The 22,920-nt window shown below is 37.7% G+C and overlaps 1 protein-coding gene and 1 long non-coding RNA gene across 2 annotated transcripts; both read left to right on the forward strand.

Annotated features, from left to right (window-relative positions):
* Positions 1–77: 77 nt before the first annotated feature.
* On the forward strand, positions 78–5,590 carry LOC125665539 (60S ribosomal protein L37a). Its single transcript, XM_048898221.2, has 4 exons — positions 78–145; positions 1,987–2,115; positions 2,804–2,886; positions 5,504–5,590. Exons 1-4 carry the CDS (start codon positions 143–145, stop codon positions 5,565–5,567), a joined length of 279 nt encoding a protein of 92 aa, XP_048754178.1. The 5' UTR covers positions 78–142; the 3' UTR covers positions 5,568–5,590.
* An 8,681-nt stretch (positions 5,591–14,271) lies between these two features.
* LOC130051043 (uncharacterized) lies at positions 14,272–14,804 on the forward strand. The gene is made up of 2 exons (XR_008799451.1): positions 14,272–14,485; positions 14,643–14,804. It is a non-coding gene; the product is annotated as an uncharacterized LOC130051043 (long non-coding RNA).
* Positions 14,805–22,920: the final 8,116 nt, after the last annotated feature.

A 22,920-nucleotide genomic window follows, 5' to 3' on the forward strand; every position in this document is an offset into this window, starting at 1 on the left:
CATTTTTTCCAATAAACAATAATACTTATGATTAGTACAATAATATTGTTTTATTTTAATTACATTATTCCGGAATTATTGTTGGTTTTAGTTTTCCATTTTCCTGTTTACTTCCTCTTAGAAAATAAATTGGGGGAGAATCATGGTATGTGTTAAATGGTGTTTTCTATCAATAAAAATCTCATCTAAATACCGTCATCTTACAGTAATATCATGAAGATGTATACTGCAGATGCAGTGCATTCAATTGCCGGTCAGTGATGTGTGATCGTTAAAGTAGAATATATATATTTCAAATTAACCTTTACGCTTATGTGCAGACACTGTTTCATTCCTGTTAAATGTAATGCATTGAAAAAAACATCTTTCTAAAACTCTGAAGTCATCTCTGGTTTGAAAGTTAGAGAAATTTCTTTTGAATGAAGAAAGGTCATTTTGTTCATGGTAATAATCTTTAGTTTTACATGAATTTTGGCAACTAAATTAACTAGGTCGAGCAGCGGAGAATATATTATATGGTTAATATGAATTAACCTAGAATTTATTAGCGATATACATATAACATTACAAACCATGGAGTTTGAGGTTCGGTATAACTAATACATGTCAAACCACAGATATCTAGGAAATCAACACATGACATGCTCATCATATGTATTTTGAATATTGGATGCATGATAATACCTCATGACATTCATCAGGTAGGGGACACTTCCTGTATGACAAAATCTTCTCGCCAAAGTGCGAATATCCCTCTTCAGCAAGAGTAAATAATATATCTTGTGAAACCAAGAAAAACACTCTGTACATCTGATCATGAAAAAAATGCAAGGATGTCCAATACTAGTCTACTGCAAATATAAAAACAAAAGTACTCATGATTTGCATTGGATTTCATCCTTCTCTGATACAGCAGCGTTGATATGAAATTTCTTGACTATTATCAAATACACCTATCAACACTTCGCCGTGAGTTACGTCCCTTTGCGGGGTCAGCCAAAGGTCAATCGGTGAAAAACCAAGTTTTCCTTCTTTACCTTACCAAATGTAAGATGTTATTACTTTGAATTTTAGCCAATTACCAAGTTTTCATACAAGTTAATGGGTTGCCCCAATATGGGGCATATTGTAGTTGACTGCAATTGATGGAAAAATAACAGATGTCAAAGCTACAGATAGGAAAATTACAAAGGCCAACGTAGGGAAATACGATTTTTATCCGGGAGATGGTGGACAAGGGACGTAACTTTCGCGAAGTGTTGATACGTGTATTATAGAGACACTTCACCCAACGCGGAGTGTGCATTGCAAACACCTGTTTATGGTTACATTTATTTTCTTGCTAAAGAGGGATAATCATATTTTAATGAGATCTTGGTATAGTCCAGGGCTGTCACTGTCCTTTTTGGTACAGGGTTCAGGTCCCATTAGATTGGGAAAATTATCGATGTTTTGGGTCAGATTGGGAAAATATAATTAAAAACGAAACTAACACGATTTAATCCTTTTTATACACACAATGTAACAGTTTGTGATATTGGGAGTTTCTAGATAAGTAAATTGGGAATTTTGGAGGGTTTTCCCAATTGGGAAGGGTCCGTTTATCGGACCCAATTCAAAGAGATTGACAGCCCTGATTGTGGAAGTGTTCTCAACCAGTTCAAATCCACCACATCAACTACTGGTGCTTGTATTATAAGTGGTTACTTCATCATTTCTTCAGTGTTTGAGAAGTCTCATGATTTTTACAGAACATTCCAAAGTTTTTGCTATAGATATAGTTTGCTTGGGAAGGGGTCATCTAAAATAAATGGAGGATAGGAATGACAAGCATGGGTGTGAACAAGTGTAAATGTCGAGTGGGTATGGACTACACAGCACACATCTATTTATATATGTGTGTGTATATATATAATAAATATATAGGCTCTCTACTGTATTTTCAGTTGTTGGGTCACTCTAATCTCACCTTTCTCATATTAACAGGCAAAGAGAACAAAGAAGGTTGGAATTTGTGGGAAGTATGGAACCCGATATGGAGCTTCCCTCAGAAAAACCATTAAAAGAATGGAAATTTCCCAGCATTCTCGATACACATGTCAGTTCTGTGGAAAGGTTGGTGGACTATATCAGTGTAGAGCGTAAATTCAGATCATAGCTGTAGTTCTAAAGATTGATAACCTTTTATTTGATCCTCATAGTGTTAAAGGTATCCCATCAGTCCACATGAACTTGCTCAATTTTAGTCCCATATCTATATAAAAATGGGAATTTTTTTTACACTGTTTGGAAATTCGCAGAAATAACCAATTCATTACAAGGGACCAATTTGATGTTAATAGCTGGGGCCAATTCCTTATTAAGACAAAAAAGCATGTGCAGTTGGATCAGTATTATAAACTGGTAGTGCATGTGATGAATTACAATATTTACCATAATCGCTACGTAACATTTAAAATAACCACTTTTTGCCAACCCTGCGGCGTGTACATCTACATAATAGCGCTTCCTTATACCTGGGTTTTACTGTATAGTGAAAATGATTACCAGTATGTTACTGTGAAGTTCGTTTCTGTGTTAGTCGTAATCATTTACACAATTGAATTGAAGCAGTGTTTTATTATATAAAAAAACATGGTAGATGGACATATTGGAACTCGGACAGTGTACGTTGCTCAGGTTCAACCGTACAATGCCTTTCACAAAGACTGTACGTGTAGTTGCAAAATCCGTAGGAAATCGCATGCTAAATTACGATATGAATATCGTCTATGATATTTATGAAAATACTTTATTTGTGTAGGATGCCATGAAGAGACAAGCAGTGGGGATCTGGAGCTGCTCTCGGTGTAGGAAGACCGTAGCAGGAGGAGCCTGGGTCTACAGGTAATACAGACCACACTCTCTAGAACTTCAACATTGATTTTAGCAAAGATAAGCCTGTAGGCCGCCATCTTGTGGCGATTCTTTACAGAAGTAGCGATTAATTGCTACATTGACTCAAAAGAAGAAACGAACAGTGACTGTTGATGACTGGAACTTCAATCTCTCAAAGTAAAAACAAGGTCCCAATTTTTTTCTTTTTATGATTTTTAGCTCACCTGAGCCAAAGCCTCAAGTGAGCTTTTCTGATCAAAATTTGTCTGTTGTCTGGCGGCGGCGTAAACTTTTCACATTTTATACTTCTTCTCAAGAACCGCTCGGACAATTTCAACCAAACTTGTCACAAAGCATCCTTGGATGAAGGGCTTTCAAGTTTGTTCCAATGAAGGGCCATGTCCCTTTCAAAGGGGAGGTAATAATAATTACAAAAATGCAAAAATAGGATGCGGTCATTTAAAAATCTTCTCAAGAACCACTGGGCCAGAAAAGCTGAAATTTACATGAAAGCTTCCTGATATAGTGCAGATTGAAGTTTGTCCAAATCATGGCCCCCGGGGGTTGGATGGGGCCACAATAGGGGATCAAAGTTTTACATGCAAATATTTTTAAAATCTTCTCAAGAATCACTGAGCCAGAAAAGCTGAGATTTACATGAAAGCTTCCTGACATAATGCAGATTCAAGTTTGTTCAAATCATGGCCCCCGGGGTTGGGATGGGGCGACAATAGGGGATCAAAGTTTTACATGCTAGTATATAGGAAAAATCTTCTCAAGAATCATTGAGCAAGAAAAGCTGAGATTTACATGAAAGCTTCCTGACATAATGCAGATTCAAGTTTGTTCAAATCATGGCCCCTGGGGGTATGATGGGGCAACAATAAGGGATCAAAGTTTTACATGCTAATATATAGGAAAGATCATCTCAAGAACCACTGAGCCAGAAAAGTTGATATTTACATGAAAGCTCTCTGACATATTTCAGTTTGTTAAAATCATGGCCCCCAGGGTAGGATGGGGTCACAAGGGGGATCAAAGTTTTGCATACAAATATATAGGGAAAATCTTTAAATATGAGTCAAGGTGACTCAGGTGAGCGATGTGGCCCTTGGGTCTCTTGTTTAAAGGGACTGATTCACGATTTTACCCAAAATTTTGTTTTTCACTTTTAATGATCAAAATCTACTGTCTAATGTGTTTGAAAGATTTAACATGAAAATTAAGGTGATACATCATCACAGAAGCTCATTTTAGAGAGTTTATTATTTGTTTTGTAAACAAAGATTGCGGTATGCTATTGCTTACGAATTTTTCAAAAGAAATGGATATCGATCTAAGTATTATCATATATCTCACATTTCAAGCATTTTTGGGGTGAAATGTGTCATCTAAAAGTTAAAATTTGTGACTATGCAAAATTAAGATGCATTATATTACAAAATCAATAGTTCACTTGTTTGTTTGTTTACATAAAAAGACTCGAGTCTTTGTTTACATAACACATATTTAAGGCTAAAATATTACATTTATGCTTGCATTCAGAAGGTCAAAATTTTGGCTGTCAACATTAAATGAGCTATATTTCTAATGTTTAACATCAAAAATGAAAAATATTTTTATCAAAAATCGTGAACCAGTCCCTTTAAGGAGGTACTCTACATCGTCATAATGGCTGGCTTCCTTTTAGAATATGGATGAAAATATAAATATCGGCAATATTTGTATTCATTTAAAAAATCATTGAGTAGCTAAGTAGGCTAGAACGTCTACTGCCAAACTGTAGATTGCAGGTTAGGGTCCAGCAAGGATTTTAATTTTTTTCAGATTGCTTTAAACTAAAACTGCATTTTTTGACGAAATGAAGTAAATTTGAAAGTTTTCAGTTTCAAAATATTGTTGTACAGATCCTTCACTTTTCATCCATATCAAATTTCTCTGGTGTAGCATACCTCATTAAATTGCTCTTAGTCTCTCAAAGTGAAATTTAGGTCCTGTAAAACATTTCATTGTTTTTCACTTTCGATCTCTCGAAGGGCCTCTATGCCTAATTGGTTAGAGCATCGTACTCAAAATCACATGGCCTCTGATCTCTGTTTGGCACAGGTTTTAATCCTGCTCGCGTCAGTAAGTGAGAAAGTTTCCCAGTTTACTTACGGAAGGTCGGTGGTCTCTTCCCAGGTGCATTGTATCTGGGTTCTCTCTTCCACCAATAAAAACTGGGCGCAACCAGATAACTGAAAAATTGTGGAGTGTGGTGGAAAACAGCATTGAATCAATTGATCTCTCAAGGTGGTGGTAGCATATACTCACCAATAATAAAACAGGATTATTTCCACTTGGATCTTAACTGGATAACAATGAATGCCATGGGCATGTTTGGCTGTGTTAATTAGGTGTTTGTTTACATATTTATGTCATGACTCTTTGGAGTCAATATTTTTCCAAGTAATAAAGATCAAAAAATAAAATCTTTTTAAAGAATCTTAAGAATCACAAGATTTTGATAACGGCAGGGCCAAGTTGACTCTAGTCTGGTGTGTGATAAGGCCCATGGGCCTCTTGTTAATGCAGGTGCCTAAAATTTGTTGACATGGGATATTAATTTATTGATTTTGTTTTTCAGCACCACAGCTGCCGCAACAGTCAGAAGTGCTGTGCGTCGTCTGCGTGAAATGAAAGAGTCGTAAATAAATTATTTCCCCATAGCAAAGAGTTTTTTTTCTTGTCATTTGTTGCCATATCCTTGGACTTGCTAGTATTTGTAGATACATTTACTATGGTAGTTACTGTTTACGAATGGGAAAAATTTTTTAGGGGACGTAAAGCAAATAATTTTCATGTCAGCAGTAGACATGTAAAGTGCTCAGCCAAATCCATCATATGTTTTTTTAGCTGACCGGAGCTGAAAACTAAAGTGAGCTTTTCTGATCGCCTGTTGTCCGTCTGTAAACTTTTTACATTTTCGACTTCTTCTCCAGAACCACTGGGCCAATTATAACCAGACTTGGGTGAAGGACTTTCAAATGAAGGGCCATGCCCCCTTCAAAGAGGAGGTAATCACAAAAATAGGGTGAGGTCTTTTAAAAATCTTCTCAAGAACCACTGGGCCAGAAGAGATGAAATTTACATGAAAGCTTCCTGACATAGTGCAGATTTAAGTTTGTAAAAAGCATTGGGCCCTCAGGGGATCAAAGTTTTACATACAAATATATAGGGAAAATCTTCTCAAGAACCACTGAGCCAGAAAAGCTGATATTTACATGAAGCTTCCTGACATGTGCAGATTCAAGTTTGAAACTTGTGACCCCTGGGGTTAGGATGGGGCCACAATAGGGTATCAAAGTTTTACATAACTAATAAATAGAAAAAATTTACTCCTGAAGAACCATTAGGCTGAAGAAGTTTACATTTGCACAAAAGCTTCCTGACATAGTGCAGGTACATTTGCACAAAAGCTTCCTGACATAGTGCAGGTTGAAGTTTGTAAAAGTCATGGTTCCCAGGGGTAAGATAGGGGATCAAAATTTTATAGACAAATATATAGGGAAAATCACTGGCCAGGGAAGGAACAAGAGCCATGAATACCCAAATAAAGCCCTGTATGTTCAATCCAAATTTCCATCATGGTATGGTATAGCATAGACTTTCTTCTTTATAAATCCAGTGTGGGTTTTTTCCGCGAAAATTCACGCATATTGAAATTCTAAAATGCAGAACCCATAGCAGTTGTGTTATTTTTGTGAAAGTTGATAATTTCCAACAATAAACACCCAAAAAATTTATAACCCCCAGGCCTCAATCCAATAAATATTAATGAATTGTAAATTAGTATATTACATACTTCATAGAAGTTAAAAGTTTTTCTGGATCGAGGCCTGGGGGATTTGTGAATTTTTACTTTATGTTCTGCAAAGCATCCCATGCACGAAATTCAATATTTTTCCAATGTATAGGTTTAATACAAATCGTAATATTTAAAAATTATATTTGTGGATTGTTCCATTGTCTTTTTTCAAAACCAGTAATTATTCAAAGTTATTACAATATGATTATTTCAAACAATATTATAAAAACCCAGATCCGCGCGCCATCGTCGGAATCGGGGTTCCAAACATCGATCGATTTTGTCCCCAAAGATTCAAATAGATTATATGCTCAATTTATGAACCTGAATATATATGCAACCATGTGAGGAATAAGTTACAAAAACCTTGCATTAAATGATTTCAGTAATTACGAAGTTAAGTCCTCCAGATACAGTCGAGATCCACCCATCGTCTGCGGCTTTACTTCCACACATTTTCTGTATAGGCCATCACACTGTATATATATATATTATGAATATCTGGCTTCACATGTTGCATCTCCGTGCATTCAGTTTTCTTTTCATTGATGAACATAATTGAAATCGCTATCGCAGTCAAATGATATGTAGGCTATATATATATATATATCAGATTTGGAAGGCCGAGGGGTGCCTAACTCGATAGTCTACGTAGATGTGTTGACATTCACATGAAAGCTTCATGACACAGTGCAGATTCAATTTTGTAAAAACCATGGCCCCCGGGAGTAGGTTGGGGCCACAATAGGGATCAAAGTTTTGCATGCGAATAGGAAAAATCTTTAAATATGAGTCAAGGTGAGCGATGTGGCCCATGGGCCTCTTGTGTTGATCATTTGTTGTGACAACAAATTGAAATGTTTCAAATGTCCAAGTTCATCATTCTGTAGTAGTGTCGGGATCGTTGATTTCCGACGATCGATTTAAGATTTAATAATGGATATGGTATTGCAATTTATCTTCTTTTCCGTTTTTTGTTTTTTCTTTGTTTTTTGTTTTTATCGCAAAACAAAAAGATATACAACTAAATAAAATCGCAAAGGTTTACAGTCCATTAAAATTGTTATTTCCAGTTAAGTTTTTCTATGTCGATATTTGATTGATCGGATATTGTTGAACGTCCCACTTCAGAATTTTTCACTCATATGTAGACGTCACCATTGACAGTGAAGGACTGCAAAATTTGGGCCTATGTTCTGCACTTGCGGCCTTTGAGCAGGGATGGATCTATTTTGTGCCACACCTGCTGTGACACGGGCCCTCGCCGCCCCCATTTTATCGCCTATTGCGACAAGCAAGGGGTACTGAGGACCCATTCTAACCCGGATTCTTATGGATATTTGAAATGATTTTTCCAAAACGTAATGCAGAAAAATAAATAGATAGAATATTGAATCGGTTTCACCTTCGGAAGTTTCCGAAAGAATGGCTCCCAACAGCGACGTACATCAAATCACAGGAACTGGTAATTTTGTAAGTATTAAATTATACAAAAAAGTATGGTGTAGACAAAATTACGGTTCCAATCCCTACCCAGAGTTATCGTTCCTTACACTCGCATGTACATGTATAGTATATCCGAGAGTTGGGTAAACATGAACCCTCGGATATACCAGAGGTAGGATCAAGTGCCTAGGAGGAGTAAGCATCCCCTGTCGACCGGTCACACCCGCCGTGAAACCTATATGTTGATCAGGTAAACGGAGTTAACCGTAGTCAAAATCAGTGTGCCAAGAACGGCCTAGCAATCCGTATGAAACAAGTCGGACAGCATTTGACCCAATGATAGGTTGTATTGCCAAAGTAGATTGTTATAACGACCATAGAATTTGCGAAAAGCTTACTTCAAACGAGACTGTTGAAACCCCTGCACCATCGACTTGTTTGTCAGTAGCCTGCCTCGATTTAAAAACTGATCATACGCAGAACACGCTCTTACGTATCGAATCAGTTGAGAGATACAAACACCATATGAAGGTAATAATGGAATATATATTGCTACATAAATATAGGAAGTTGACAGTGAAGAAGCTGAAATCACCCCGTTTATTATAAAGTTGTTAGTTTGCCGTTAGTATATATTTTCAATAAAATATCTATGTATGAAGCAGAAGTAATGACTCGATGTATCGAATCGACTTATGTATGAAAATTAGCATTGTTAATAGAATGATTAATTGATTGAATATTGTTTAACGTCCCTTTCGAGAATATTTCACTCATATGGAGACGTCACCACTGCCGGTGAAGGGCTGCACAATTTAGGCCTATGCTCGGCGCTTATGGCCATTGAGCAGGGAGGGATCTTTATCGTGACACGGGACCTCGGTTTTTGCGGTCTCATCCAAAGAATCGCCTCGTTTAGTCGCCTCTTACGACAAGCAAGGGGGTACTGAGGACCTATTCTAACCCGGATCCAATAGAAAATACGTCGTCGATATATCTAAATGTCGTATTGAAGGCCACAGCAAGATATTGTTTAAAATAAATTCTGCTTCATATGAATATAAAAACAGGTCAGCTACCAAATCACTAGATATGAATATTTTCGTTTTCCATTTTTGTTGAAGAAGCAACTGTATATATGTCAAAAAATATAGTCTTTAATTTGATGCTACTGCGATTTTTAAGCGGACATGCATCTGTTAAGAATGTAGTCTGGTCCCCGCCACTCATTGATCATTCGTTATTGGTGACCCCAATCAATCAGAACTCCTCGAATGTCTCGCGCACTCGACATGTCCGAATGGGACCCCAATAACGAATGATCAATGAGTGGGGGAGGGGGCAGACTATTAAGAATGCCGAGGGCATTTTTAACATGTATGCCTATTTTAACATTTAAAAATTTTGACACTTTCCCTGTAGCCAGCCGTTGCGATGTAGTAACTTCCGTTCTTTTCAGACCGATTTGACAAGATGGCCCTCAAAGTAGGTGTGTCAACCGGCGACAGGTACATCGTTTACTTTTTCCAAGATGGCGACTTTCGTTCCTTGTATTGATATGATACTATTTGCAGGGGGCGTAATTTAAACGATGTATTAATTACCGAAACGAAATAAAAGGATTCAGGGGGGGGGGGGGATCCTAAAGCCAAGGCCCTGTGCTCTAGCGTACACTGTTAAGTAAGTACCCAATGTATCAATTTATTTTTCTATTGGTGCAGTAATAGGTCTTCCAAAATTGCGAGAGAAAAAATCGCTACTTTTTTTTTCAGCTTACAATTTTCAAGTCATATTACATGTTCATGTGTTGTTAATTGAGGATTTATATCACACCAGAATAATAAACTGTAATGAAAGATAAGTAAAGGATAGGTTCAGTAGCATTTTGAAGTCGAAATCTTTGACATCTAACCAAGAAAGCAGTTTAATTAGAAAGTATTCGCGGGGATGGATTAGAACCCCTGCCGAGAATCGATTTCTTGATCTACAGGTGGGCGGACCAACGTTAGTCAGCAGCCGCACCGGTCAGCCAATAAAGCCGTGAACAACATGAAAAGTCACCGGTGGTTATTCTTCCATTTATGGTTCGAAAGTAGGCCTGCAATGCATTACAATGACGTTAATCATCCTTACTCGGGTGAATATAAAGTTCATAATGAAATAAACATCATAAGGTGTTAATAGAAGAAGATTGCCAGTCGTTGGGAAGATGAACAGTACGGAGTACCAGGTTCTGTTGATATGCGTCCCGGTGGTCCTTTCTCTTATTTTAGGTAGTATCTGTATACTATTCTGGTGTCGATGTAAGGACTCGACGTCTTCTGAATCAACCTTCAACTCGGACACTCTAACAGCCTAGTACGCATCGAAGTTACAACGCGGACTCTCAAACAGCATAGTACACATCGTAAGTTACAACGCGGACTCTCTGACAACATGGTACAATTCGTAAGTTACTGACTGTTTTGGTCTGAAATGATTTGGTGGTGTCTGTGTGTTTCGGCGTAGATGTGGTGTGTCTTATTTTTCTGACTCATAAAAGGTGCATATACAGTAGAGAATGAATTACTGAAAATATTGTACGTGTAAAACGGTAACCTTGGAGCTGGTCTTCACGTGAGTAAAAGATATCGAGGTAGAAACGAAACAAAATGATGACCGATGAATTATTGATTTTTCTGTACATGCTAAGCAAGATATCCTGGGTGTGGGGGGGGGGGGGGGGGGTGTTAAGTGTGTTTTGTTTTTGTTTTTCAAATTTAATTAGCATAGCTTTGTTTTGTTTCTTTTAAATTTAATTATTATAACTGCTTCTTTTATGCTTGACCGCTCGCAACCTGATCAATGTATAAACTATGTATTTGTTAAGTATCAACAGGTGAAAATTATAGTGTCTATTCAGTATAAGCTTATATAGTTAGTTATAGAAAATTATGTAATTCTATACAGAATATTAGAACATCATTCTTGTATGTTTTCATTTATTGTGATCACTATTTTCGGGAGTGACGATCTGTTTTGCCCGTTGACTTGCAGTTATGATCTGTTTTGCCCGTTGACGTGCGGGGATCAGATCTGTTTTGCCCTTTGATGTGCAGAGTATCTGTTTTGCCCGTTGATGTGCGGGGTTCAGATCTGTTATGCCCGTTGGCGTGCAGTGTCATGATCTGTTATGCCCGTTGACGTGCAGTGTCATGATCTGTTTGCCCGTTGACGTGCGGGGTTCAGATCTGTTTTGCCCGGTGACGTCCAGAGTTATGATCTGTTTTGCCCGGTGACGTGCAGAGTTATAATCTGTTTTGCCCGTTGACGTGCGGGGTTCAGATCTGTTTTGGCCGGTGACGTGCAGAGTTATGATCTGTTTTGGCCGGTGACGTGCAGAGTTATGATCTGTTTTGCCCGGTGACGTGCAGAGTTATGATCTGTTTTGCCCGGTGACGTGCAGAGTTATGATCTGTTTTGCCCGGTGACGTGCAGAGTTATGATCTGTTTTGCCCGGTGACGTGCAGAGTTATGATCTGTTTTGCCCGGTGACGTGCAGAGTTATGATCTGTTTTGCCCGGTGACGTGCAGAGTTATGATCTGTTTTGCCCGTTGACGTGCGGGGATCAGATCTGTTTTGCCCTTTGATGTGCAGAGTATCTGTTTTGCCCGTTGACGTGCGGGGTTCAGATCTGTTATGCCCGTTGGCGTGCAGTGTCATGATCTGTTATGCCCGTTGACGTGCAGTGTCATGATCTGTTATGCCCGTTGACGTGCAGTGTCATGATCTGTTTGCCCGTTGACGTGCGGGGTTCAGATCTGTTTTGCCCGGTGACGTGCAGAGTTATGATCTGTTTTGCCCGGTGACGTCCAGAGTTATAATCTGTTTTGCCTGTTGACGTGCGGGGTTCAGATCTGTTTTGGCCGGTGACGTGCAGAGTTATGATCTGTTTTGCCCGGTGACGTCCAGAGTTATAATCTGTTTTGCCCGTTGACGTGCGGGGTTCAGATCTGTTTTGGCCGGTGACGTGCAGAGTTATGATCTGTTTTGCCCGGTGACGTGCAGAGTTATGATCTGTTTTGTCCGGTGACGTGCAGAGTTATGATCTGTTTTGCCCGGTGACGTGCAGAGTTATGATCTGTTTTGCCCGGTGACGTGCAGAGTTATGATCTGTTTTGCCCGGTGACGTGCGGGGTTCAGATCTGTTTTGCCCGGTGACGTGCTGAGTTATGATCGGTTTTGCCCGGTGACGTGCTGAGTTATGATCGGTTTTGCCCGGTGACGTGCAGAGTTATGATCGGTTTTGCCCGGTGACGTGCAGAGTTATGATCGGTTTTGCCCGGTGACATGCGGTGTGTGTCCGATGCATTAACATTGGAACACTTTCCAATTTCTCTGTTACAATATGACGTAATATTATAAGTCAATTATCAAACCAATTATGTATTGTTATTATTTTTTGCATCTGCTAGGACAATTAACAATAATTGTGAATTTCACCTGTTAGACCATGCTTTATTCAGTATCACTCCATACACTGTATCAGACTTCCAATATCAAGAGCTCCCTTAGGGGGAGATAAAGTATCCATTACAAGAGTTACTTCTCTTTCCATATAACATACATGTAAACTAACATTAATTATACTTTCCTTTTCTTAAGGCTTATTTGAACCTAACCAAAATGAAATAAAAGTTCAGAATTAAAGTTTGTCTAGTTTTAGAATTAACAGTAACATTGTCACTTTAAAGTACAAAGTCTGGCAACATTTGTCCTCTTTGTAGAATCTCCAAGACACACAAACCATCTGCCCCTGCCTTTGTTAAGCAGTTTGCCAACTGTTTTTGTCCAGAGCACCACTGAATTTTCCTTACTTCCCCTTGCGCGACTGATTCTGCCAAAGCTGCAATATCAATTCGAAGTCTCTTGTCTTCCACAAGTTTAGTAGAATGCACAGAATCTATGACACTTTTATTGTCCACAAATGCATAAATATCGTATAATTAATGGACTGTCCATCAGACCTTTTAAAGTCTTCATCATCTTCAAATTTCTCTAAGCTATCTGCTAAGTCATCTTTCGCTAAATGTTTGTCCAAAAATTCAATCAAGGTATTCAAACCTGTTTCTTCCTTGAGATCCTCCAAGTTCAGCTGATCAAACACTTTTCCTCGTATCCTGGACTCATCATTTTCAGGAAGGGACAAGGCTATAGCAACTCCCTGTTTCTTCTTATCTAACTCTGTGACCTCTTTCCATGCTAACATTTCTTGCTTGTACAATTCATAAGTTTTCACTTTGGGGTCATAAGAGGGGGGGGGGGATTTTTGTTGACATTCTTATTTTCTTAGTCCACAAGTTTTGCACTTTTTCACATTCACTGAATTCTTTCTGAATAGTTTTTAAATGTCACACTTCCTTACACTGTTTTTGACACTATGATACACTAATTTCCTTTCAACCACACTCTGCTACCATTGTTAGACCATGCTTTATTCAGTATCACTCCATACACTGTATCAGACTTCCAATATGAAGAGCTCCCTTAGGGGGAGATAAACAATATGAAGAGCTCCCTTAGGGGGAGATAAAGTATCCATTACAAGAGTTACTTCTCTTTCCATATAGCATACATGTAAACTAACATCACCGTCCATAGCCTCCCTTGAGACTGAAGGATGAGAAAATAATGCAATATTTCAAAATCTTTTCTGTTTTCGGACATCTCACAAAACAATGTGCAAAGTCATGCTGATCTGGTAAACCCCTACCTATATGCATGCAGATTTATATTCAAACATTTGTGGTGAAGGGAGCACTGAATCAAGATTTGCATGTAATAAATAAGGTTTACAATGCCCAGAAGTTTGTTGTTGCAAAATAGTGAAAGTTGTATACATCGAATCCTGATCAATGGTTAATCGACAAACCAAAAAAAAAATTTTTATGTATGGCGTTCAACGCCGTATAACAGCAGAGGTTCACGTCATTTGTGCCATTGACTTTAACATTATTACATATGATAACTTTTATTTCGCTAAGCGCCCGACATTCAAAGTGAAAGTAACAGTCCTGTCAGATGTGTATCATTTGAATAAAGTTCTCTTCTCTATTTGTAGGGGATGGATTTCGATGTTCTTCACTTTGGAAATCTCAGAAACACTGTCACCACAACAATGAAAAGTAAAGCCAGATCTATTCAAAACATTTTCATATTACAGTTATCAATTCTCATCATCCAATGCTTAAATACAGTACAGTATGTGCAATGCATATACCATTTACCTATAGATGTACGACGGAAACAGTCCGAGGATATGAATATATTTACAGGTACATCTGTACTCAATAATTCAGAAAAACACCCGAAACTCCCCACCCCCGATTTTGCCTTAAAAATAAGTGCCCTGCTCTTATTTTTTAATCACTATATAAAATGCACATTAACTTCAATAACCCGTGGTTTAAATGAATACATTTTTTTTTACAGATAAGAAATCGAATCTCCAGCGACCTCCTATATCTACCACAACTGCCTATCGTTCGATGTACTGCGCTATGCTGTCGGAGGCCTTCAATATGTATGGCATGTCAAACATAGCAATATTTGATCTTTTCCATTTGTATCAGTAAGAAAAACATTCATATTGTATCATTTTTCATTTTATTATGTATTTTTCATTTGCATTGTAATAATTTTTCATTTCTATTGTACATTTTCCATTTTTATTGCATAATTTTTCATATGTATTATTTTCATTTATGGCTATCTTCCATTTTTTATGTATAATTTTTCTTTTAGTTGTATTCTATAACCTTTTATTGAATTGTAAACAAAAACAATCAATTTTCATTTTTAATGTATATCCAAGGGATTATTTATTTATGTTTGTTACAAAGGATTCCATTGGTTTAATCTTAAGTTAACGCTTAAACGAGGTAAAGTTCATGAGCCACATCTCGCAGGAAAGTATATGACATGTACCGTATTTGCTAAATGCAATGACATGAAGTATTAGTTTCCCCTTGAAAAATTGAATTTTTCAATTTTATGCGCCTATTGCGAATAGCGATAAAACTCAACCCCGTGTTTAACAAGTGGCGGATCTAGAAATGAGAGGATGCAGTAAAGGGTTTGGTGTCCGGGGGCTGTTTTGAGAGCAGCTAGATAGTCTAGGGCAAATTCTTGGTAGGGGCCAGGGGGCGAAGTCCCCCGAAACTACTGAGTTCTGATAACACAAAACGTACATGCTTTTTAGGCATTTCTATAAAAATAGATCATGTTAATGACCATGGGAGGGAGATCTGCGTCCGGCGCTGGATCTGTCATTGCTAGCTACGCCCTGCACGGAACCGATCGCGTAGCTTCAGTAATATATCGTTTGGTTCGTGTCCGGGAGGTCGTGAGTTCAAAACCCGCTCGTGCCATCAAACCTAAGACATATAAACATAAGTAATGGTTGCTCCTTCTCCAAACGCTCGGCATTTAGGAGTGAGAATCAAGGGTCTTTCAGAGATGACCTTAAAAGCAGAGATCTCGTGTCACAGCAAGCGTTAGCACGATAAAGAACCATCACTGCTACGACCCTAAGCGCTAAGCATAGATCTAAATTTGTGGTACTTCACCTATAGTTGGTGACGTCTCAATGCAAATGAAAAATTCTCGAAGGGACGTTGACTAATGAAATCCTTCGTAACAAATCAAAATAACAATACCTCGGATACAATATAAATGAAATTATTCAATACAAATGAAAAATATAGAATATCAATTGAAAATCATAAAATTGTAATGGAAAATCGTACAATGCAAATGAAAATCTATGCAATACAAATGAAACATTATGCAAAAAAAAAAAAATATATATATATATATAGAATACAAATGAAAAATTATACAATACAAATGAAAAATTGTACAATGTAAATGCAAAATATCAAATATTATAATGTAACTACTGATTACATTGGATCATGTGACAAGCACTGCGTAGGTTTAACTATGACGCCACATTATATGTATATAATATATTGCTTAATACGGAGGAAAATAAATTATGTCAATAAAACGACTTCGATGCGGAACACTAGATAAATTGAGACAATATCATCAAGATGAGAAGAAACAGTATTCTGTACATAATACTATGGTGTCCGGATAGGGCCATTTGCAAAAGCGTGACTGCGCGTTAGTCACAACACTCCGTCACGCCAACAAGCAACGCGCCTTCGCGCTCTCACGCCAACAAGCAACGCGCCTTCGCGCAGACAAGCAATGCACCTTCGCGCTCTCACGACAACAAGCAACGCGCCTTCGCGCTCTCACGCCAACAAGCAACACACCTTCGCGCCGTCACGCCAACAAGCAATACGCCTTCGCGTCGTGTTGCTTGTTGGCGTGACGGCGCGTTGCTTGTCTGCGCGAAGGCGCGTTGTTTGTTGGCGTGAGAGCGCGAAGGTGCGTTGCTTGTTGGCGTGACGGCGTGTTGTGACTAACGCGCAGTCTCGCTTTCGCAAATGGCCCTATCCGGACACCATATAATACAGTTATTGCTGTACAAATGCTCTCAGTTCATCGCATGAATAAGGATTCAAATATTCCAAGTGCAACAATCTCGAGAGTGCACAGAATGGTATCAATTTCTTAAAATGACGATGAATCAGGATTGGAGCAGCAATATTGATTCCGCCTTACCTTATGAAAATGTCGCTGACGAATTCTGAGGGTATAGATTGGATATTTGCAGTCCGTATGACGTCATAGTAGGAAGTGATGTAGTACAGCACTTTTCTGTTTGTTTTGTTTGAATATCGTTTTACGTCCCTCTCGAGAATATTTCACTCATATGGAGACGTCATCATTGCCGGTGATTCTGTCTGAGATTTTAAAATAAGAAAATATTGATTTGTTTTCTGTGTCTCCTTAGCGTGGAAACGACTTTGACTGGCCTTAAATTACATGCTATTTGTTGAGTCACGTTGTTGTTCTAATTTGTACTTTGAAAAATAAATCAATAATACATGGTGATTATTGCATAAAATTCAGGATATCTATATTTTATTTTTATTATTATTATTATTATTATTTTTTTAAGGTTATTTTTTAGTTTTTTAGCTCACCTGAGCCGAAGGCTCAAGTGAGCTGTTCTGATCAAAATTTGTCCGTTGTCTGTGGTCATCGGCATAAACCTTTCACATTTTCATTTTCTTCTCCAGAACCATTGGGCCAATTTCTACCAAACTTGGCACAAAGCATTTTTTGATGAAGGGCCATGCCTCCTTCGAAGGGGAGATAATCACAAAAATAGGGTAGGGTCATTTAAAAATCTTCTCAATCTTGAACCATGCACTGGGCCAGAAAAGCTGAAATTTACATGAAAGCTCTCTGACACAGTGGAGATTTGTAAAAAGCATGACCCCGGGGGTATGTTGGGGCCACAATAGGGGATCAAAGTTATACATGCAAATATATAAAGAAAATCTTTAAAAATCTTTTCAAGAACCAATGGGCCAGAAGAGTGGAGATTTATCAAACTTCCTGATATAAAGTAGATTCAAATTTGTTCAAATTTGTTCAGATCATGGCCACGGGGGTAGGGTGGGTCCACAATAGGGGATCAAAATTTTACATGCTAATATATAGGAAAATCTTTTTCTCTAGAACCACTTGGCCAATTTCTACTAAACTTGTCACAAAGCATTTTTGGGTAAAAGGAATTCAAATTTGTTCTAATGAAGGGCAATGCCTCCTTCGAAGGGGAGATAATAACAATAATGCAAAATTAGGGTGGGACCATTTAAAAATCTTCTCAAGAACCACTTGGCCAGAAAACCTGAAATTTACACATAATGGAGATTCAAGTTTGTTAAAATCATGACCCCTGGGGTTGGGAGGGGCCATAATAGGGGATCAATACTTACATTCAAATATACAGGGAAAACCTTAAAAAATCTTCTCAAGAACCACCAGGCAATATGAGTAGAGATTTAAGTGAAAGCTTCCTAATTCTGAGTAGATTCAAATTTGTTCAGATCATGGCCCCCTGAGGGTAGTGTGGGGCCATATTAGGGGGGGACAAAGTTTTACATGCTGTTATATAGGAAAATCTTCTTCAGAACCACTGGGTTAATTCTAATCAAACTTAGAACAAATCATCCTTAGGTAAAGGGGATTCAAGTTTGTTGAAATGAAGGGCCATGGTCCCTTCAAAGGGGAGATAATCACAAAAATGCAAAAATAGGATGGGGTCATTTAAAAATCTTCTCAAGAACCACTAGGCCAGAAGAGCTGAAATTTACATGAAAGCTTCCTGAAAAGGTGGATATTCAAGTTTGTAAAAACCATTACCCCTGGGGTTAGGAAGGAACCACAATAGGGGATCAAAATTTTACATGCTATTGTATAGGGAACAAAACTTGGCATAAAGCATCCTTAGATGAAATTTGTTAAATTAAATATGAAAGGACATATCCGTATATATTTAGTCAAGTTTGATAATTAAGTTTGATAATTAATGAATCTGTAGTCGTTACCTTTGAAAAGTATTTTATGAACCTTGCTGCTTGTATAATGATAGTTTTGCTCCAGCTTGTTTATTGACAGGAACTGCTGCTCAGGTGAGCGATGTGGCCCATGGGCCTCTTGTTTAATCCTGTAGTGTGATCTTCAAAATATTTGTCTACTCTGATCCTTCAGAGTGGGGTTTTTCTTTTCATTTCATTGGTAGAGGCTAAGTCAGTCGCGCATGGTCCAAACCGCCCATAAATTGAGCTTGGTAGAAAATAGAAATTACATTTGCCTAATGTTATGCTCTTTCAGCTGTAAATTGGTAAGCGTTATTCCAGAGTATAGACTGGGCCTCCTGGAAAATATATATGTTCCTTGGAACAAAATTCTGGATCCTCTCAATTTATATCTACCTGTACCAGCGCTCGCCCCCCACGGCAGCACTGTCAACATAAAATGATAAAATACGATGAACACCGTTTTTTGAACTTAAGTCCTGTCTTACTGTCAATATTTTTCAGTGTTATAATGATAAAAATAACGATGTCAATGTTTTGTAGTGTTATATTTATAAAATTATTTCATGACTTTTTGTCTACCCAGGAAACAGTCAAAACTACATGTATTGTTTCGAGGTAGTGGCGAAGACCCGGGAAACTGTTGTCAGAGGCCGTAGGCCGAGAACAATAGTTTCACCGTGTCTTCTTTACTACCGAGGGGCAATAGTTTTTACTGTTTCCCTAGTAGACATGAAATAATTGTTTTAGTACCTAATCTGCTATTCGGGCAATAGTTTCTCACGTGACCGGGAAACAGTTCGTCACGTGACCGGGAAACAGTTCGTCACGTGATCGGGTAATAGTACGTCACGTGATGAAGTTTCACCCCTGCTCATATTTGTGTACCTTTCTCTGCTGATTAAAGTTGGAAAACAGAAAACAAAAAATGTAATATCAATTTATATAGTAGATTAGGTAATAAAATAAAAATAACGATGGACACTGTTATATAAACTGAATTTTTCTCAGGGTGTCTTACTGTCAATGTTATGTAATGTTATAAAAATGTTATATTGTGTTAAAATCATAAAAACAACGATGTCAGTGGTATTTGAACTTAAATCTCTCAACGTTATCTTGTGTTATGATAAGAAAAAATGACGATGAACACTGTTATATATAAACTTCATTTCTCTCTGTCTTGCTGTCAATGTTATGTAGTGTTGTAATAATAAAAATAATGATGCCAGTGTTATTTCAACTTAATTCATCTCTATCTTGTATTCCTTTCAAAAACCGCTGGTCATGATTAGTCATATCAATATGCAAGCACTCCGATGTAGTGCAGATTCACATATCACTAGGGTTGGGCTTCAACAAGAATTCAAAGTTTTACATGAGAATATAAAGGATATTTAAAGGGAAAGACAACCCTAACCACATTGTTGCTTTTATGAATAAAGTATCACTTACTGATATCGGAAATGACTGTCTTTAACAACAAAAATCCTTGCTTAACAATTAAATCAATATTAATCTATCAAATATTTTAAATTACCCGCCGCCAAGAGAGTGGCCATTGAAGTGTATTTTATGACGTCACATCGTCTGTTCCGGTTTATTTCATCAGTAGAACTGCACACATGACAAGTCACGAACAGTTAAGTTTGGACCCGTATAGATTTGAGCACGTTCTTTCGCAAGAAGAAATTAAGAAAAGACGTTCAGTTGAGTCGCAGATCAGGCAGGCGGTAAACGTTTCTTCATACAAATGTCTCGAACCTCATTTTGTCATTGCGGAAATGATGGATCCGCAGTTTACGTAGTCTTTTCTTTTCAAATGAATTGGTTGGGTCGGGAATTTCGAGAGAAAAACTTTTTTCACACCTCCCCTTCGCAATAGTGTAATAAACTGCTTGACAGGAATGCATCAACCTATTTATTCGTAAAATCTACCACATGCATATATTTGATGATCTTAGAATCTCATCAAAACCGGTACAGACGGTGTGACGTCAAATCCATTGATTTTTGTGGTCTTAAATACAAAAGAGTTCCACATCGTGGCAGCCTCTATAAATAGCGGGAATTTCAAATTTTAGCGTTTTCAAATTAGTACTGAAGCTTATCTAGGGCGTATATCAACATAATAGTATGACAAATCTTTATCATATAATTAATCCTATCATTTATCATGTAAAAATCTTTTGGGTTGCCTTTCCCTTTAAGGGGGGATCTTTTCCAAGAGTAACAGGGCCACACAAAACCATGTCAATATGCATACGTGTCCCAAGTTTTGTGAATTGAATTTTAATCTAAGGGCTAAAATCGGGGATCAAATTTTACACAATACATGAATATATGGGGAACTTTTTACAAGGGGCCAAAAGGCCTTACCAGTCATTTGAGTAGTATCACTAGCCTCAAGGGCTATCAAATCTATAATAATTTTTCTGTTCTGCATATCTCGGCTTAATTCTAATGTTCAGCAGAGTATAAAACAAGATGTGTTCTTAGGACACAAATGCCCCCAAAAGTGCCCATACTGACGAAAAACTTTACATGACAGAATATATATTAGATTAACACTATGACTATTTTGAATCTGCCCTTGAGTCAGAACCCTAGGTTGCGAAATTCACAGTTTGGGTATATCGAATTCTGTTTATTCTAAATATGCATTTAGTTTCTATAAAATATCACCAAAATTAAAGTCTTTCAAATAATAAAGACAATAATTACCCTGATAATTTTGGTTTCACCCTGGTATCAAATTCCCTATCCCTGGGATCATGAAATTTACAATTTTGGTTGAGGCTGTTCCACATAACTATGCATTTAGTTTTTCTTACAGATGTGCAGAATATCGTGGGGATCCGGGTTAGAATAGGTACTCAGTACCCCTTACTTGTCGTAAGAGGCGACTAAATGGGGCGGTCCTTCGGATGAGACCGCAAAATCCGAGGTCCCATGTTACAGCAGGTGTGGCACGATAAAGACCCCTCCCTCCTCAAAGGCCGTAAGCGCCGAGCATAGGCCGAAATTTTGCAGCCCTTCACCGGCAATGGTCACGTCTCCATTCCCTGAATTTACAAAATATGCCCCCCCCCCCCCTGTCCCAAGAATTCTGATAGTATTACCAATATTGAAAAGAATTGGAATGGTACATGTAGTAATCAAGAAGATAAAAAATTAATTCGAATTAGAATAAAACATTTAGACCCCTCAACGAGTTCTCTTTTTCGCCCGGATACTTGTGCATTTTGTTTGTTCAAACAACCGTAATCAGTCATTACGCTTGGTGAGATTCTCTTTCGCTAAATAAGTTTATCGGTGACGACGTTCTTTCGCTTTCAGGCTTTGGAGAGAAAAAAGAGTGTTGAACGTGAACGAGGCTTGCGCCACCTATAATCAAGAGTGTGCGATTTGTAATTCTATTTCTCATTAAAGTGCTTGGTTTCGAATTTACTATTAAATAGTGAAGTATACAACTTTAAAGATAGGATATTTCGGCAACGAAAAATAAAAAAAAAAAAAACAAAAAACAAATAAACAAACAAACAAAAATGTTGAAGAATTCTACAGTCATCTAAATGTAAAACTTAAATACGGTACCAATTTCGATGCACCAGATAAATAATGTCTCTTCAGTGGTGCTCAACCGAAATTTTTGAAATCCGAAATAATAACAAACTTGTAAGAGCTATTTTAGGGAGAAACCGAGTGCCAAAAAAACTGGAGTCAAATTCGTCTAAGGATAAGAGCTATACATGAGGGAGATGATCCTTAATTTTGAAATGAATTTCTAAATTTTACCACAGTCATTGAATATACATAACTATATTCATAAACGATCTACATAGGCATGGTTGTTTGTTTTACGTTCTGTTGGGAAATTTTCACTCATGCTAATACGTCATAAACTGTAGATGACGTACCATAAAATTTAAGGCCGTAGCAGCGAGGGTTCTTTAACTTGCCAACGCCTCTTGACGGGGTCTGTTTTTAATGTCATATCCGAAAGACCCGTGATTCTCACTTCTAAATGCAGAGCGTTTGGCGAAGGAACAATCACTACCTAGTTGACGATGGAGAAGCTGAAGTCATCGTGTTTGTCATAAAGTTATGTTGTTAGTTTGCTGTTCACATATATGTTCAATAAAATATACCAAATACGAAGCAGATATGGGAGACTGTGAGTTAAATGGGATATATTGAAACGACATGAAAGAAAACAGCCCGAAGTTGTGCTGTCAATGAAA

This window comes from Ostrea edulis, chromosome 10, assembly GCF_947568905.1.
Source record: "Ostrea edulis chromosome 10, xbOstEdul1.1, whole genome shotgun sequence".
Taxonomy (NCBI): domain Eukaryota; kingdom Metazoa; phylum Mollusca; class Bivalvia; order Ostreida; family Ostreidae; genus Ostrea; species Ostrea edulis.

Coding starts and splice junctions, on each gene's coding strand:
- LOC125665539 (XM_048898221.2), top strand. Junction 2,116..2,803: donor CATGTCAGTTCTGTGGAAAG/GTTGGTGGACTA, acceptor TTATTTGTGTAG/GATGCCATGAAGAGACAAGC. Junction 2,887..5,503: donor GGAGGAGCCTGGGTCTACAG/GTAATACAGACC, acceptor TTTGTTTTTCAG/CACCACAGCTGCCGCAACAG.